Genomic DNA, 18,387 nt, shown 5'->3' with positions numbered 1-18,387 from the left:
ACCGTGTCCTTGGTTCTGGCACCAACCTGGACTCCGCCCGTTTCCGCCACCTGATGGGAGAGAGGCTCAACCTTCACCCTTCCAGCTGCCATGGCTGGATTATCGGAGAGCACGGAGACTCCAGCGGTATGCGGCTACGACTAAAAATAAATTCCCTTCCAGCCTTCCTCTGGACTGGCGTGCTGGCTTGGGTCAAATCTTAGCTTAGCATAGCTCGACACAGTTCTGCTGTTACCAAGATGGACTTTGAGAGATAATCTGTCGCTGTGATTCTCATAGTGCCCGTATGGAGTGGTGTGAACGTTGCTGGAGTTCCTCTGCAGAGCCTCAACCCACAGATGGGGACTGAAAGCGACGCTGAGAGCTGGAAGGAGGTTCATAAAATGGTGGTTGATGGGTGAGCAGTGCTAAAGTTCTGGTAAAGAATCTCTCACTGACTGATTTAATCCACTAAGCAAGCAAACAATTAGCCACGCAGATATACGGTACCATCCTGGAGGTGGAGTGGGGGCTTTTAATAAGAATTAAAGTTCATTAAAACAGATCTTTCGGGTTTAAGAGCCGACAATCACCTGCTGATATAAATGCAAAAATTCAAACAAGCTCAAGTGAGTCAAGATCTGACAAGCCTTGGAGTGGAATTTGAACAGGGCATCGGGCCAAAAGACCCACATGTACACACACACACACACACACGCACACACTACTGTGTCAAGGGTTCATTGTAGCCTGGCAGCCAGCACAAGCACAAGAGCAATGCCCATCCCTGCACAGTAAACTGTAGAGTCCAGCAGCGTTGCTACATTTTTACTTGCATAGTTAGATTATTTTTAATTGTTTAAATTGTTTGTTGTGATGCAACAGTTTGTACTGTTTCTTCTTCAGCCAGTATCTCATACTAGCTGTGTCTTAGGGGGGTGCAGACGTACACACAACGGCACCATCCTGTTGACTGCACTGCCAGTCGAGGTCTTCCTCTTATAGACATTTATAATCTTTGTTTACGCTGAGTGCATACTTGCAAACACGGAGCACACCAAATGACACATATAGTAAGAGAGCATGAAAACACCTGGAAGGATAAACTAGTTCTCTAATAGTGACACACTTTTCTCCCTCTTTATCTTCTGATCTGTTTAGGGCTTATGAGGTCATCAAGCTGAAGGGCTACACTTCCTGGGCCATTGGCATGTCTGTGGCTGACCTGGTGGAAAGCATCTTAAAGAACATGCACAAAGTGCATCCGGTGTCGACACTGGTCCAGGTCGGGAGCCGGCCTTCTTCACGCATGCTGCACATCCTTCAGATATTCTGAAATGACCCACTGACCCCGCCCTCCTCTTCTTATAGGGCATGCATGGAGTGAAGGAGGAGGTCTTCCTGAGCATCCCTTGCGTCTTGGGCAGCAGCGGCCTGACAGATGTGATTCACATGATACTGAAGCCCGAGGAGGAGCAGCAGCTGATGAAGAGCGCCGAGACCCTGTGGGATGTACAGAAGGAGCTCACCCTGTGACGAGCTCTCCTCCGACTTCTCCAGTCCACCATCGGCGTGGTCGTAACTCCTACGTCCGAATAGCTACTTCCAGCTAAATTAGTGGGGCCTATATTTTAGCATCCATTCACACACACCTGTCGTATTGTCATTGCCGCCTCTCACCTGTTCTGCCCCCGATTTAATTTGGAATGCAAATAGCTTTTGGTCTCGGCGCTCAGCTGGTGCTGCTTGTTGTGCTACAGAAGGAAACTAAGGCCTTTTGCAAAGTGAGCACACACACTGTGTAGTTCACGCTACTGTGCACTGCTGTCCGTAGGTTGTATTTATTCCTTGTATTCTGTGATCGTTGTTCCCACATGGTCATCTCTGTTGGTGGTTTGAAATATAATGGAGACATTCCATTTGATACGAGGGCCTCCCGTCCACCTCAACAAGAATCACCGGGCCAGAATCCTGTAACTCCAACGCACCACGTCGTCGTGGCAAACATAGCCATCGATGCATGAACAGAGAATATTTTTAATAGCATTTAAAGAAATGGCAAAAAGTAACAGATTTCTAGTGAGGCTATGGGGACACATTTACTAAGCGTAGCGATAACAGAGAGCCAATGGGAAGGAGCGATCATGACTGATGGAAAAATGTCGTATTTATAAATGTTAATGCTATTAAAATCTATTTATGTATTAATGTTACATTAGATATTGCCTGTCACTTACCTCACTAAGAACTACAGCTTCCACGGCGGCTGAATATTGATTTTATTTGCTGTAACATCAAATAAATCTGCCAGGATAGTGATAAAATCTGTCCTTTGTCCTTTTCTGTTTGCCACTGAACCAAAATGTAATCAATTACAAGCAGTTAGTACTGCACCAGAGTCAGCAACTCTGACAGGAATGGATCAGGATAATTCAGGGGCTTTAGGAAAACCCAAATGTGCCCACTTGTCTCCATGAAGCATTGTGGCAAACAAGCATTCACACCTACTGCATGTATGTTTGATAAATACTTCCTGGTTTGGGGTTGTACAACAGCTATGTAACCAGAGAAAAAATATTTGATGAAATTATCACAAAGAAAGGAGCCATTAAATCAGAGTTCTTTTAATTTGTAATGATTTACATAAATCTATAGATACAAAACAGGTGGTCTGTGGTTGGATGGGAAACAGGAAAATAACAGTAAATATTCTATCATACAATCAAAAGTGCATTTAGTAAAAGGCTAATTTAAAAGAAACCTGTTTGCAAACTTTACATAATTTAACTTATGACTACAATAGTATTTTATTTTTGCATCCTTGCAGTCTGTCTTTAGTGGCGTCTTCCTGAAGCTCACTAAAACCTATTATTCTGTCTAATAGCAATAAAGTATGGAAAGACCTTCACCTACCTTTAACAGACACTGCAGAGCGTACCAACCAATGTACATAACTGTTTATTGTAGTCAGACTGGGTAGACCTGAGCAGCTGACATACGACACACAAGCTCGCTCACGCCAGACACACAAAACAGGGAGAACACAGGTAGTCGTGAGTTCAGGTGGCGAGAGGAGCTGAAAACTTCGCTCAATAACACTCAAGAACCAAATGGCATCGGGGGGGTGTTCATCCGAGTCTCAGAATACGATCCAGACCTCGGACAGAATTCAACCCTGAGGCTGAACCCCCCCCCAGTCATTCCTGGAAGGTTGCCCTCAGTATTAATATCAGAGCCTAACCTTTTAATCATGAAAGCCAGAGACACATGGGCCCCCTCCGCGCCCCAATTTGTGCTTACTAGAAAAGGGCCCCCTAGAGGAAGCTCTGGGCGGCTCCTGCAACATGAAATGCAGTTCTTATTTGATTGTTATGCACAAATTTAGTGCTGCAAAGTCTCTCACATGAATCATGGCTGGTAAAGCAAAATGATCTCCAGGAACTGTTGGATCACATCAAAATATAAAAGCCGTCCTATTTTATTTATTTTTTTAACTTGTCTGCGCTACACAAGGCCGTCCCATTCGATTGGTTTTTGTGATTCCGTCATTTGGATTTGGTTCTCAGAGCAGCAGATGTGAGAGAGATTAAAACGAGGACAACAAGCAGAAAAAATGGACAAAGAAATCAGAGTAAGAGAAGGTCGATCTGGATGTTTGCAGCTAGTCCAGGTGAGTCAGTAGAGGTCGCTAAGGCCAGCAGTCTTGCGTGCTTTCTGCATGAGGGCACGGAGCTGGAACTGCTTCCTGGACAGAAGGCGTACATGCTGCAATTAAAGAGAGGGTGAAAAGACAACGTTAAATCCACAGAGTCTCTTCAGCACGCTGAAATGAGGGGCTTATCACCCCGTTTTCATCCACACAGGTAACCCAAAGTAAGTCTCAGTATACAGTAATACCTCGACAATCGAGTGTTCCGAGACCTGCCAGCAAAAGTTTGCTTCGAGATACGAGCAACTTCCAGATGGTACGGTACAATTACCCCCCCCTCCCTCCCTCCCTCCCTCCTCCTCCTCGCACGGCACACCTCCGGAGCGCTATAGTCGGTCTTAAATTTCATATGGGGGGGAAATGATTTGGCATACGAGCTCGGTCCAGGAACGAATCATACCTGCGAGTCAAAGTATTACTGTATACGAAGTGCAAGCTGTGTTGACGTGGTCACCTTGAGGAACACTTCCAGGTCTATGACTCCCCGGCGCAGGGCTTCCCCCAGATAGAAGATCGTGTCCTCAATTGCATTTTCTTCAGCATAGAGGTTAAGAATCTGTTTATACAGTGGGGCTGTTGGAACAATGACATCATCGATGTCATTGTTCTCCGATTGATTCTCCATCTTCTCCAGCGCCTCACTCAGCTCCTCATCCTTTCTCTTCAGCAACTCGATATTCCTGTCAACTTCAGTCTATTGGAAGGTTAAAGACAGCAACTTATGAATTGTAATTATCGGGGAATAAAAAGAATATGTGAGAACTCGGACTGAAACAAAAGGATTTCTCACCACTTCTTGGTCAAGTCTGGAGACCATTTCCTCCAGTTTCTGATGTCCTTTCTTCAGGTCCTCCTCCGTTCGCTTCAGGGCGTCCAGCTCTGCCTGAGCTCTGTCCATCTCCTCCTTCATCCTCCATCGCAGCTTGTCACTCACAGCTGAAATCAGAGATGCACGGATGGTGTCCTCGCCAATGGTTCCATCTCTGCTTGGGCCTGAAGAGGAGGTGAGACAGAAACAGCTGTCTAAAGACTCAAACAGGGGCTGCTGTCTGTCTATACTTTAGCTTAACAAGAACAATATACAATACTGTATGCATTGTTTTGGGTATGCCAAGCGATTAGTATTGAGCTGCTCCTTATAACCGACAGTTGATTTCTGAGACGGCGAGCGACGCGCAGACCGCCGTGACGTCGCAGAACGCGAACCAGCCGAGCGTGCGAAGCGTCACCAACAGCCGGGAACGGCTTGGAGTGAGGGACGGCGAAGAGCCTCACGAAGCACGAAGCTTCGGCTGCAATGATGAACAGTCAAACCTGTGGCACCGTCACAAGCGACGTAGCATACGAGAACTCGGGACTGGGGAACCAACGTCCACAGGGAGAGTGAAATACTCTCTCTTCTAAAAGGGGAGAAGAATCATCCATTTGTTCCCCCCCCTCTGTGAATCGTGTTCCTCGGACAGCGTCGGTACCAACATGCGCATAAAGCTTATTTTTGGTGGTAATGTTCCAGCGACAATTAGCAAAAATGTTTTAGTGTGTGCTAAAAAAACGTCACCGCACCGGTTACCATGGTAGCGTGCAGCTGCCCGCTATACATTTTCAGAGGCGTTTCTGACAGAGCTGCTTGAGACAGAAAAGAGGGACGCTGTCCTGCAGCACCTGTTTGCTATTTTGACTAAAGACTGTCCACAGATATTCTGCATTAACTTGTGGAATAAGAGTATAATATGGGACCTTTAAAGAACTTTGAGCATGTTGACTCATAACCAGAATTGTAATAATTTTGTGACAACAGATGTATCACAAGATCCTAGGTTTTTCATTGTAAGGGGTTCCTGGTCCTATTCTAAATATAGTGCCGAATACCTCCGAGACATAAAGTAGGAAGGCTTCCAGGGAACAAGTCCCTTCCCTTCCTTTCCCTCACACCCTTTGGCCTTTAATGCTCCATATTCAGATTACACTAATGACCTTTCACTGACACCCCAGAGCACCACTCGTATGGAAGTTGATTGAATTTGAGTGTCATAATTCAATACTAAATAATGGAAAGGAGGAAATGCATTGCTTTTTAAGGGGTAAATAACATTGCACTGAAATATTAATATCAAAAGGAGGCATACATGGAGAACTGCAAACAATAAAAATGTCTGAATGAGCATATTCATCTTGCCACTTGCTCTGCTTTGCTGCGGGAGCAAAGGCCTTTCAACCCTGTGCTAATTTTAAACACTGAAATGTTCCCATGACACAGATAAATAAAGTATGTTGGATAATAGATGCATTACATACCCACTGTGGAGACTGCAGTCTGGGTGGGGTAGTGTGCAGGTCCAGCAGTGGCTGTGTAAGAGTTTCCGCCTGGGTACTGGTATCCTGGGTAACCTCTGGAAATGATTAATTGATCAAATGATAATGTTTACATACAAGTGAACAAGTTCTATTGTTTCAATAATAGACATGGTTTTGTGTCTGCTGAAGAATCCATGAAAACAAACGGACTGACTTGCTAACGTCTCACCCTGGATTGGGATTTGGGCCATAGGATGAAACTGCAGGCATGCCAGGCATGTAGGAAGCTGAGGTACAGAGACATGGTGAAACAGTCAGAGCTGAGGAAAACATTCGCTTTATCTCCTGTGGTGTGTTGTAGTAGTACGAGAGCTCCATCTGGTGACCATGGAAAGTAATGCATCACTTACAATAGAAAGACCTAGGAAGGTGTATGGACTAAAAGTCTGAAATGAAATAGTCAATTTATTACAATACCACTGCAAGCCTTCAAATCAATATCCGACATCAGGAAGCGTTCTATTAAATCATTATGTTAAGAGGTACTCACTCAACCAGTGAGTACTCCTACCTCAACCTGAAGGCGTTTAAGGACTACGATTAATCCTACGCACAAACATGGAGGCACATTTCTTTTAAACAGTTTTATTAAAGTGTGAAAATATATTTTAAGGACATTTTAGAACCTGTGATTTCAAGAGTTTACAAATACAACTTTATTATTATTTAGGAAATATTTATATTATTAAATTCAATGAAATTGAAGCGTATCGATCCATCGTTTCAAAACGGACTGTAGATTATCCTGTCTGTCATTTTCAGAGCCCTCCATGGGGACTTGGATAACACGGTTTACAACCAGCATGCATGCCACTCACGATTCGGGGGTCCAGCTGCCTGAAAGGCTTGGTACGGGGCTTGTGTGGTGGGGCGAGAAAACACCGGAGGCTCCTCTCCAAACACCACGATCATCACCTGAATCAGGCCATACAGATCTGACATTGGCTGTAAGACACATAAAAAGCACTTTTTATTTAAGAAAGGCCACAAATGCAGGAAGCGATATCATAATGTTCAGGAAAGCTACGCTGGAATGCCTGCAGCCAGTTACATTCAATAATACTAATGCGCTTTTATATATATATACAGTATATATAGACAGTCAACGACGCTTTACATTGTACATTATTCATTCACTCCACACTTGGTGGTGGTGAAGCTACTGTTGTAGCCACAGAGACAGACTGACACACAGGCCCAAGGACACAACAACAGCCGGGAACCGAACCGCCAACCTCTCGATCATAGGACGACCCGCTCGACCTGGGGGACAACCATTGATCACACTAATAACATTGCTGTTTTTGTTGCTGTAGTGTTACTTCTCTCCCAGCAGCATCTTAATTCTTCACATTTGAAATTTCACACCTACTCACTGACATTAGGTCTGTAGTGAAAAGCTCACACTCACGTGCTTCCACTCATGTAGATAAGGAAGGTAGATCTTGCCATTGGCATCGATGTGCTTGCCAGTTTTGATCATCATGGCACTTGTAGGTTTGACAAAACATATGGGAGGGTTGTATGGATACGTGTCCAGCAACCAGAGACACACTGGGATGTTGTAGATATTACCTTCAAGAAATACATGCACCGATTTATCCTGAAGTTCACCTAAAATCATTATTTCAAGAGCACAGCTGACATATACATAAAATAAAACCATTATGGTATTTTATTCCTCTTATTTCTAATGCCAGGCTGACTGATACTTCTTCATTTATTGTTGGTTGTATGTCTGTTGTAAGGCACCTGGTAAATGTCATTTTATTTTAATTTAATAAAATATTTGATAATTACAACAATTATTATGGTTATTATAATCAGTAGTACTGGTAGTTGTACAGTACAACTACAACAGATTACTGATACAGAATATTCCTTTTGAAGACATGTTACATTCCTATACTGTAATTTAATTTAAAGCACAATTTGAAAACAAAAGGACAAATGAAGGACATGGACTAACAAAATACGAGATGTAATTTACAACAACTTGAAGGTGAATTTGGATAAAAATAACCATTCTTTACCTCTGTAGCTAACTGGAACGGTTCCTGTCAAGCTCATCAGGTCTCTTGTGGAGCCGTCATTAAAGACTGAAATGCATCAAGTTTTCATGTCAACAACACACAAAGCAAGTTTGGCTTGTACCATTTTAAAGCATATCATTTTGAACTGTAGTATTGTTAACTTTACCGTAAGCATCCATAACCGGCTTCAAGTCCTTGTACTGGGAGATGACGGTAGTTATCTCACGAACAGTCAGATCTCTGTATTTATATTGCTGGTTAATGACAACAAAGGAAGAAAGGAGAAAAGTAATACATCAGAATATTATCAGATTAGTGACACCTGCTTGTACACAGGTAAGCCGTTTAGAAAGTTGACTCAAATATAGGGTTGCACAATTTATCATTTGAGTTTTACAAACACAGGATATGATGTCACGTTGTATAACGTGCATGTCAAGTTGCAAGTGATCAGCAGAGGCTAATAGATCTTCCAAAGACATTCTAAATTCATTTAGCGTGAACAGTGTAATTTTTTTTTTTTAAGTCATTTGAAAAAAGGTCATTTCCAAGACTGGGGACGGCGGATTGTAAACATGTTTGCGCTGAAGACGCAACAGTAAGACAACGAACTTAGTAACTCAGTAGATTCCAGCTCTTAGTGGGCGTTAAATGTCACACAGATGCTCCTTTGTTGGCAACCCGTGCGTGGAAATCGGGTTTTATAATCAGATTTGCGCTTCTGTGTCTCACTGGTATCTGGTACGCGTAAGGCTAGCCAACCTGCTGCAGCATTCGAGCGAGTACTAGTAATAGCAGGTCGGGGGGGCTTACCTTCAACATTTTCTTCAGGGCACCATCGTTAACAACTGCCATTGTCTTTATTTGTTTGCTTGTTTCCGCTCTTATTAATTAGTTGAATGGTTGAAGAGCTGACTTTGACAGCTCAAACCGCCGCTAAAGCTAGCTAGCTAGCTAGCTAGCAGGCTCAGCTAACGTCGGCTGAAGTTACCCCAGCGTCGGGGCCGACTCAACTCGAAACACTAAATATAAAAGCCTCCGATCGACACGAGAAAGATCGTTATTTCTGACACACCGGACTGAGCTAAGTATAAAAACGGCTCCTCAAAAGTTCCAGAAGGGCCGTAAACAGATCAAGTAGCGACAGCTCCTAAGCGGAAGTTCCGTCACTCCGCCTGAGCACTTCCGTTCTGAGTGACGTAAGCAAAGGTCACGCGCAAGGTGTGGCTCGAGAAGTATACACAGAATATTGAACTGTTCTTTTCGAAATCTTTTCATTTCCTTGACATCATTATGAATTAGGATATTTAAGCTTCATCTTTAAGACAATTTGTCATTTATTTTGATGAATACTGTCACACTTCACAGGCCGTCAGACAAACGACAACCTAACTTAATGTTTGAGAAATAAAATACTGTACCATAAATTGGGTATCAATAATAAATAGGCATGTATAGAATACACAGAATATAATCAAAATTTGTTTTTTTTAGTTGTCGTTGGATAATAGAAGAGGGATGTGAAATTCAACTTGCAATTGAAGGAGGAAACGTCCTTCTGGGCTTGTAAATTCAGGGCCCTGAATGCCACAGAAAGGAGGTGACCCTGCTAGTGCACCTGTATGAACCAGTTTGCTCTGCTTGCACTGTTTTTTTATCTCGTACAATATTTAACACCTTTGCAACGATGCTGCTCTAATTTGTGCCTCATATGTCCCTTAATTGCGTCTTACGTGTCCGTTATATGTTGTGGAAAATGTGTGTATATGCTGTAAAACAAACTGCCCTCCGAGGGACAAATCAATAAAAGTGAAGTGAAGTGAATGTGATACACACAGAAGCCTGTAGGGGGTGGCAAATGTCAAATGACATGAAATGAAAGACCGTTTCTTATGGACATCTTTATTCCTGTCCTGCAATACATGTGCCACATTTTCAGAGAGTAAATGCATCTTCAATAGCTAAACAGCTGACATTTATACAAATTCCTTCCACACCTCCATGTCACAGCTTGCAAGGGAGAAACAAGCCTGCGAGCCAACTTTGTCATGCTTGCCACGTTTGATAACGTATACTTGTGTTTTACTGCCTTGAGTATCCCCACAGCACTATGAAGCTCATTCTCAAATACAAGAACAATCTGAAGAAATACATACTGTAAAGTACTGTTTTAGGATCGACAAGGAGAAGACAAGTATTTCAGAACCGTCTGATGTTTTAAATGCCACACTTTTTTTTTTTCCTGTTAAAGATTGAGTGAAATTAGTGAAACATAAACTGGGGCCTAGGATCAACTCATACATTACAAATATAAAACATTTCAAATGTAAGGCCTCTTTTAAATTTCTAAAACCTCAAACAAATTCACAGCTCACATCTTTCCTCCAAAAAGAAATTAACATTTAGCTTGACCACTAAAACCTCCAGAGAAAATACTCATTATATTTCTTTAAATCTTTTCATGAGTGAAAAGGAATCACTTTTTCCAACCGTACGAAATCAAGTTGGTCAAAAAATAAAAATTATGAAACAAGACAAAGTAAAAAGAAACTTCTTTCAAGCCCGTCTCCAAAAGCCTGTTATGTCCGGAGCAGCGCTCGTCCTGACGAATGACCGATTTTCTGAACTGTTAAAATTATGATACGTACTCAAGTTTTCAATGGAATGGGAATAAAAAGACTTTCTACTGGACTGTCAAAATAATCCTTTTCAACTTGGTTTTCCAGGCTTGTAATGCAGAATCACATTCAGACGCACACGCCATCACAGAGTGGAAAACGTTTTAGATTTATATGTAGTGATTTTCCAGACTTGTATTCCTAACGCTTCACAACTCAGCACACTTATCTTTTTTGTTGTTGTTCTTGCACAAATAATCAAATATACAAAACAAGACAACATATACCCATCTCAAGTAGAGCTTGCTACACACATGAGGTACAAACCAGCTGCAAGATAAGGCAAAATAAACACAGTGCAGTATTCATCCTTAACAGAGCACAAGCAAACACGCGACTCACCCCTATAACCCAACAGACATCATCTATTACACACAATATGCTCACAAATACAGTAAATCTGGTTGTGAAATAAGTAGCACCTGATGTCTTATGTCCTGTCGTAGAGATGAGGTGGCAGAGAGAGTATGAGGATAGTACTGGTGTGTGGACTCTGAAGCAGGACTTGTAAAGTGAACTGGTGAAATCCTTCTGGTTTCCAGGATTATAAGGTGAGAGCTTCCTAGAACACAATTCCTGAGTCTTATTACACACAAGGAGTGACTCTCCTATCGCTGTCGTACACAACAACTACTGAAATGAAATGCTAGAAACGTGAAGCTGCAATTACCTTTCCTTATTTAACTATACAGGCGTGGAGGGCTCCCCTCCTATGCTACAAGCTCCTCCAGCATGTAATAAAATGAAAACTGAATTTTCACACAGTACCTCTCCTGTCAAAACCAAAGCAGAACAGGAAATTAAGTAGCCATACGAATACCCAATAGTACGTGTACAGTAAAGGCTCTTATTTAACAAAGAATCTATGTGCACTAGCCATTGCTATTATTATTCCTCAGACAACTCTTACCAAAGAAACACGTATAAGGAGCGAAGGTAGCTGCATTTCAACAAAAACAAGGATTCCAAATACAGCAGGCAGTTCTCGGGAGAAAAATGTCAAACCAGGTGCCATCGGAAATAAACACCCTTATTCACATATTGCTAAGTGATTTTCAAATCACACAAAGAAATATTCCATATTAAAAACAAAATAAGACTTTCTTTTTAGAGCTAGGTGAAATGTTAAACACAACAATTTACAGTCATTTCTCCATCAGCGTCCACCCCCCCATGTCCACTATGATGGAGGGACAACGCAGCCCCTCAAGAGACAACAAAGGCAGCTCAAGTGGGATGAGCGGGAATCTAAACGTCCATTCCAGTCTTTTCCATTGAACTCAGTCAGTCCTTCCGGTGGGCAAGAGAGAGAGTGTGTGTGTGTGTGTGGGGGGGGGGGGGGGGGTACCCTATTTCATACCAGTGTCGAGACCAAAGACAATAAGTTAGCAGGCAAACTTCTGGAACTACCCAGAAAACCACACTGCTCACAGGCCACCCAAAAAGAGAGGCCGGCCCAGGCTTGTTCAGGTCGCCGCTCGGGCAGGAGTCCAAGTCCGTCTTCCCATAAAGGTCCTTTGTTCAGTCAGCTCAGGTGGTGTCTCAGAGAGCTTCTTCTTCAATCATCCTCTTTCTGAAAAAAGTCTACATTTCATCATTGACTCGTATCTTCCCATCCTGAAGTCCGTGCTGTCGCGACGTACTGCAGCATATCTCCTTGATGTGCGGCAGGCAGCTGGGGGATGAGGTGGTCAGTGAAAAGAGAACATATAGGTTAACAATGTCAGCGTCACGCACATGTTCCAGTATAACAGATCAAATTGGTGACTTTCCTTTTTACCGCCTTGATGTTGAAGAAACGTTTCTGGAGGAAATGTCTCACCTGCATCAAGATACCACGCAGCGACAGCTCAGACAGTCCGGGCCGCTCTCATCAGGTGGATTCAGCTTCCTCAGTTTATGCTGTCTGATCTCCCTAACCAGTGTGTAGAAGGCATCCTCGACCCCCTAAAATCACAGACTCATCACAGTCTGGGCCCTCCATCAATGACAAGTACAGTTCACTGCAAAAACCTCCACCATTTAACGCCTGTGTTTGACAAGTGGCTGGACCACAGCCGAAACGCCATCTTTGGCATCTTGAATTTAAAGTCAGTTCTAAATGAGAAATTGTATATATGGTATGTTGATATGATTTTTATTCTCCACCTACCTGCCGTGTCTTGGCAGAGGTCTCGATGTATGGGATCCCGTAGGACCGGGCCAGGTCTTGGGCTTGCCTTGTGTCCACTGTGCGTGCCGGGAGATCACATTTGTTTCCCACCAGCACCATGGGAACATCATCTGAGTCCTTCACACGTTTGATCTGTTCTCTGTTAATTGCAAAACGATAGAATTGTAATGAATGACGTTTGATTTTTGAACCATCTAGTTTCCTTCCTTCCAACCTAGCACAGTATTTAGCTGGTGTGGCTCCTCCCTGCCTCCTAAACAGGAGCGCCCCAGCAGAGAGACCAGCGCCCAGGGAGCCCTAGGACCCTGAGGAAGAACCAGAACGCGAGTGGGAGGGGGGGCTGGTGGGCAGCATTACATCATCCCTACAGCAGCCAGGGGGAAATGGAGGGAGATCAGTCGCTCAGATCAATTTATCAGCTTCGCTCTTCTGTCCTAAAGTTAACAGCGCTAATGAACGGGTTCTCTGACGTTGCTCATGATCAACATAGCAGACGGACTCAGAGTCACCCACACCCACAACAATAACTAACAGCTGGAATGGCACGCTGCAGTCTGCATGCCTCAAACAATCCCACGTCCGTGGTCCGATCCATGCCCCACTGCTCAACAAGGATTTGTGGTATTTGGTTCTGTACGTTTTTGCAATTAATGAGGGGGAAAATTCTTATCTAACAAAGTTAACTCTGTTAACTTGTCCAGTAATTTTTAATCCCAACAACAAACACAGCCGACTGATGCAGGTGAAAACATAACCTCCTTCTCTGAGTTGATACAGGTCACCATTGTTTCAAAACTGGCAAACAATACAAGTGGGATCATATTCACAATGATCCAAATAAAACGCTGACATGCACTCACAACGCCCGTTTAACGTTTATGATGCTGGTTGCTAACGTCAGATAATTGCTTGTCCACCCTTATTGCTTCAGTGCTGTTGCTTATGATATAAGAGCAGACTGCAAAATACACACAAGCACATGATTTCTCCACAGACGACAGACTCTGGCACTGATGGAGCTCCTACTTCATGATTGACAATCAGTATTAAATTGATATTGACTACAGTTTGAAGAAGGTCGAGTGTCTGCACCTGTGCCAGGTGGAGAAGGAAGTTTTACCTCTGCTATTTTTCCCCTTCAAACCAGATGACCGATCTTTAAATAACTCAAGCGCTCTATTCTAGCACACAGCCACAGACCCAGGCATGTTTCCACAAGTTGCACAAAGTTTTTACAGTTGTGTGTGTGTGAAGAGAGTCTGAGAGGCAACGGCAGCAAGTCATATAAATACATGCGCAATCTCAATCTCAATTCGGGAGGAGGTGATCAGTTCTATATACAGCATATTTTGCATGCCACCTGCAAGACAGGTAAGTGTGTGTCTGAAGCGATATGAAAGTCACAATATGGGAGAACATCGTCATTGTGAGTTAAATAGTAAGCCTCGCTCCCTTTCTCCTCTAATTGAGTCAGGATGGTTTTCATTGGCAATGCACTGTGGGCTAAGCGTTCTTTATCCGAGCTAAACACTGCAGCATCACCAAAATACTGCAGGGAGCCGGCAAAAACACACCGACACAGCCCGCCGACCGAGAACGCACAAAAGGACAGGAGGGATTTTATGTCAGCGCCCCAGCCTGATTGATCTGAAACAACAGATCCCATGAACCCCACACACACCTGTACTGGTGAATATCCTCAAAAGACTTTGTGTTGTTGATGGCGAAGACACAGAGGAAACCCTCTCCCGTCCTCATATACTGATCCCTCATGGCACTGTACTCCTCTTGACCTGCAGTATCCAGGATGTCCAACAGGCAGGTCTCCCCATCGATCACAACCTGCTTCCTATACGAGTCCTGCAGACAAAGAGAGAAACACCAGCGCTTAGAAGAAGACATCATTTAAACGTTTGAGGGAGCAACATGTCACAGAAATCACACGGACACCTTGGAATCCAAAACGTAAACCTCAAAAGATTAAAACAAAGGCACTGTAACAAATTCTATAGTTCCAAAGTCATCAAACATAATTCAAAAAGACTGCAATTTCAGATCATGTGTAATTTATTTCAGATTTATTGTTAGTTTGCACTGGTGGTGTAAAATCATTTTATTTTCGTTTTCCTAATGTTACGTTGCATCAATTGAGTAATTTAATATTGGTTTTATTTTTATTTGTATCGTTAAATTTGTATTGTTAATTGTGGACGATTTATGTACGAAGGACTTTCAACGGAAACAAGACCGCAAGAAATGCTCCTCTGAGACAGGATGTTTGACTGTACTTGTACTGTAATACATGCTACTGTGTGACTGTACTTGTACTGTAATACATGCTACTGTGTGACTGTACTTGTACTCTAACATTCTATCTAATAAATATATTCATCATCATCATCAAGCCATTATTACTCACAAATTGTAAATATATATATATATATATATATATATATATATATATATATATATTTTCTAAAGATCAAATTCTACCCCTTTTCCACAAGTTAACGCAGTTCCCAAACATTTATATGGAATATCTGTGACAGTCTTTGGTCAAAATAGAAAACAGGTGCTGCAGGACAGCGTCCCTCATTTCTGTCTCAAACAGGTGCTGCAGGACAGCGTCCCTCATTCCTGTCTCAAACAGGTGCTGCAGGACAGCGTCCCTCATTTCTGTCTCAAACAGGTGCTGCAGGACAGCGTCCCTCATTCCTGTCTCAAACAGATGCTGCAGGACAGCGTCCCTCATTCCTGTCTCAAACAGGTGCTGCAGGACAGTGTCCCTCATTTCTGTCTCAAACAGGTGCTGCAGGACAGCGTCCCTCATTCCTGTCTCAAACAGATGCTGCAGGACAGCGTCCCTCATTCCTGTCTCAAACAGATGCTGCAGGACAGCGTCCCTCGTTTCCGTCTCAAACAGATGCTGCAGGACAGCGTCCCTCATTTCTGTCTCAAACAGATGCTGCAGGACAGCGTCCCTCGTTTCTGTCTCAAACAGATGCTGCAGGACAGCGTCCCTCATTTCTGTCTCAAACAGATGCTGCAGGACAGCGTCCCTCATTTCTGTCTCAAACAGATGCTGCAGGACAGCGTCCCTCATTTCTGTCTCAAACAGGTGCTGCAGGACAGCGTCCCTCATTTCTGTCTCAAACAGGTGCTGCAGGACAGCGTCCCTCATTTCTGTCTCAAACAGGTGCTGCAGGACAGCGTCCCTCATTTCTGTCTCAAACAGGTGCTGCAGGACAGCGTCCCTCATTTCTGTCTCAAACAGGTGCTGCAGGACAGCGTCCCTCATTCCTGTCTCAAACAGGTGCTGCAGGACAGCGTCCCTCATTTTTCATAATACTGTATGTCTCCTGTAAGTGGCCAAATTATCACAGGTTAATCAGTCATGTGTTCATCACCCGGGCCCACACAACACTGTAAACAAGGAGCATCATTTGCATCTGCTTCACAATTGTGAGATGATAAAGCTTTTTAACATTCACTCTAGAGATGATAGAGTGAATGTTTTCCAAATACAGAAATAAATAGTCAAGATGTCAAAAGGCGCCTCTTTAGTGTGACTGTTGCTCCATGTTGGAGAAGCCGAATCCCGCTATACTTGCAGGTCAAATGACCATCAGCACAGACGCAGAAACACGGAGTGCCGTCCCTTTGTTTGTTAGGGCATAGGGTGCAGGAATGCAAAAACACAAAAAGGACATTGTCTGGCCAGGGACAGGCGTGGTGAGAAACAGAGGGAGAGTGGAGACAGAGAGGGAGGAAAAAAGGAGTGGAGAAAAGAGTCTTTGGCCCCGCTCTCCTCGTCACATATCTGATGTGCCTCTCAGTGTCTTGTCTTCATGAAAATAACTTTCTTCAAAAGGCTGATTCTTCGGGTATTTGCCTCATCATGGGAATGACCCCATGAATTTAAGTGGCCTGTGAGATTCATACCTCTATGGTGGGGTCATACTCATCCACAAAGTGGTTCTGGATGAGCTGGATGGTGAGTGCGCTCTTTCCCACGCCTCCAGCACCCACCACCACCAGTTTATACTCCGTCATAGTTGCAGCTGCAGCTCACCGGACTGCTGGACAGAAAACAGGGAGCAGGTTACCATGCCATTCAGACACACAGAGCTTTAATACGCTATTGTGTGGCACTGGACTGACCGCAGCCAGCATGCAGTTAAGAAAAACAGAAGTGGTTTGCGTACGTGTGAATTTGACTTGGGGTGTGTGCGTCATGGTGGTTGAGGTTGAGACCCCAAAAGGGGAATGTGAAAAATGTGCTGAAGCTACTCAGTTCCAATCCCCTCTCGCTCAGTGTGTGTTAAAGGGAGAGCTAGGAATGTCACACTGACCCTCATCAGTCAGGCCTTTGAACTCCACCGTCTCACCACCAGCACCATCTCAAAGTACAGCATGAAAGAGAGCAATGGCAAAACATGCTGACCAAAAAAGATTGGTAAAAGTGAATATAGATTTTCCAATAGGATCTGGAAAACCTTTCGAGCTAAATTACCACTGCTGACAAAGTTACGTCATCACCATTCTTTTTCTTGTTAGTGTACCTTATTTCTTTAATAGGGGTAAATCCGTAGCAATAGCCTAAAAGGGGATTTTTTTCCTGTAGTTGCATATCCCATTTCTTTTGAACACAATACAGATAAAGATAAGATAGCATAAGATAAAGTGATTCAACCCACAGGGGGAAATCTCTGGGTTACAGCAACGTAGAAAACAAACCAGTACACAAAGATAGAAAGCAGCAAGGATGTCAGTATGGACAGGTAAAGACCGAAAGTGTGAGGAGCTTTGGTGACCCAAGAGCAAACTTCTGCTCAACTATCAAAACAAAAGCAGTGACTTTTTGTACCTCCCAGGATGCAATAGCCCTCGAGTGGCCTTTAACTGAACAGAGCAAATGAGCACGATTGAAGACATGCATTATAAAGATATAGATTTCTTTTAGATACAGTGTCTTTAGTATTTAGTATTTAGTCTTACATTGCCATTGTGATTCTGATGGAAGAACTAGAAAAGCACTCGGATAGCACAGACCTCCGCCGAGCAGCTCATTCCCCTCATAATTAGATATACACGTGGTCATCAGGATCATCATCAATCAGTCATGAATTCACGAGCTCCACTATCGATTCACAGCCATAAGGTGATGGTAATCCTTGAAGGTTGAAACGGAAGCAACCGGACTTCAGATTTGAAGACGTTTCATCTTTAATCCACCAGGCTGCTTCAGATTCAGCCTTCAAGGATTCACTTCCACGGTTTGATCTCTTCTCCTGGACACCAACTCATCCACAAGCTGGAGTGATCAATTCACCTAAATTGCATGCTGTGAGGCAACAGCGCTACTCACTACACCATCATGCCCCCCGAAAGGAGCACACACAAACACGAATAGCTACAGTCACTCAACCCAGACCCCTACAGACAAGTACGAAACAAAAA

The 18,387-nt window shown here is 43.5% G+C and overlaps 3 protein-coding genes across 3 annotated transcripts in view; 1 reads left to right on the top strand and 2 right to left on the bottom strand.

Annotated features, from left to right (window-relative positions):
- Nucleotides 1–2,303, top strand: part of ldha (lactate dehydrogenase A4) — an 8,202-nt gene extending 5,899 nt beyond the window's left edge. The window contains exons 5-8 of the mRNA XM_068739079.1: nt 1–126; nt 280–397; nt 1,141–1,264; nt 1,351–2,303. The exon at nt 1–126 is cut by the window's left edge and continues 48 nt beyond it. Of these exons, the coding sequence (XP_068595180.1) occupies nt 1–126; nt 280–397; nt 1,141–1,264; nt 1,351–1,515 (533 nt within the window). The 3' untranslated portion in view covers nt 1,516–2,303. The remainder of the gene's footprint in view (nt 127–279; nt 398–1,140; nt 1,265–1,350) is intronic.
- Nucleotides 2,304–2,587: 284 nt separating this feature from the next.
- tsg101a (tumor susceptibility 101a) lies at nt 2,588–9,063 on the bottom strand. The gene is made up of 10 exons (XM_068739078.1): nt 8,890–9,063; nt 8,243–8,330; nt 8,077–8,142; nt 7,455–7,618; nt 6,862–6,988; nt 6,213–6,270; nt 5,984–6,078; nt 4,479–4,681; nt 4,143–4,382; nt 2,588–3,744 (listed from the first exon to the last, which is right to left on the bottom strand). The coding sequence occupies exons 1-10, from the start codon at nt 8,929–8,931 to the stop codon at nt 3,655–3,657; spliced, it is 1,173 nt and encodes a 390-aa protein (XP_068595179.1). The 5' UTR covers nt 8,932–9,063; the 3' UTR covers nt 2,588–3,654.
- Nucleotides 9,064–12,371: 3,308 nt separating this feature from the next.
- On the bottom strand, nt 12,372–16,980 carry hrasa (HRas proto-oncogene, GTPase a). The gene is made up of 5 exons (XM_068739080.1): nt 16,870–16,980; nt 14,609–14,787; nt 12,907–13,066; nt 12,577–12,701; nt 12,372–12,429 (listed from the first exon to the last, which is right to left on the bottom strand). Exons 1-4 carry the CDS (start codon nt 16,978–16,980, stop codon nt 12,582–12,584), a joined length of 570 nt encoding a protein of 189 aa, XP_068595181.1. The 3' UTR covers nt 12,372–12,429; nt 12,577–12,581.
- Nucleotides 16,981–18,387: the final 1,407 nt, after the last annotated feature.

This window comes from Brachionichthys hirsutus, chromosome 5, assembly GCF_040956055.1.
Source record: "Brachionichthys hirsutus isolate HB-005 chromosome 5, CSIRO-AGI_Bhir_v1, whole genome shotgun sequence".
Taxonomy (NCBI): Eukaryota; Metazoa; Chordata; class Actinopteri; order Lophiiformes; family Brachionichthyidae; genus Brachionichthys; species Brachionichthys hirsutus.
This window is presented reverse-complemented; position numbering and strand designations above follow the sequence as displayed.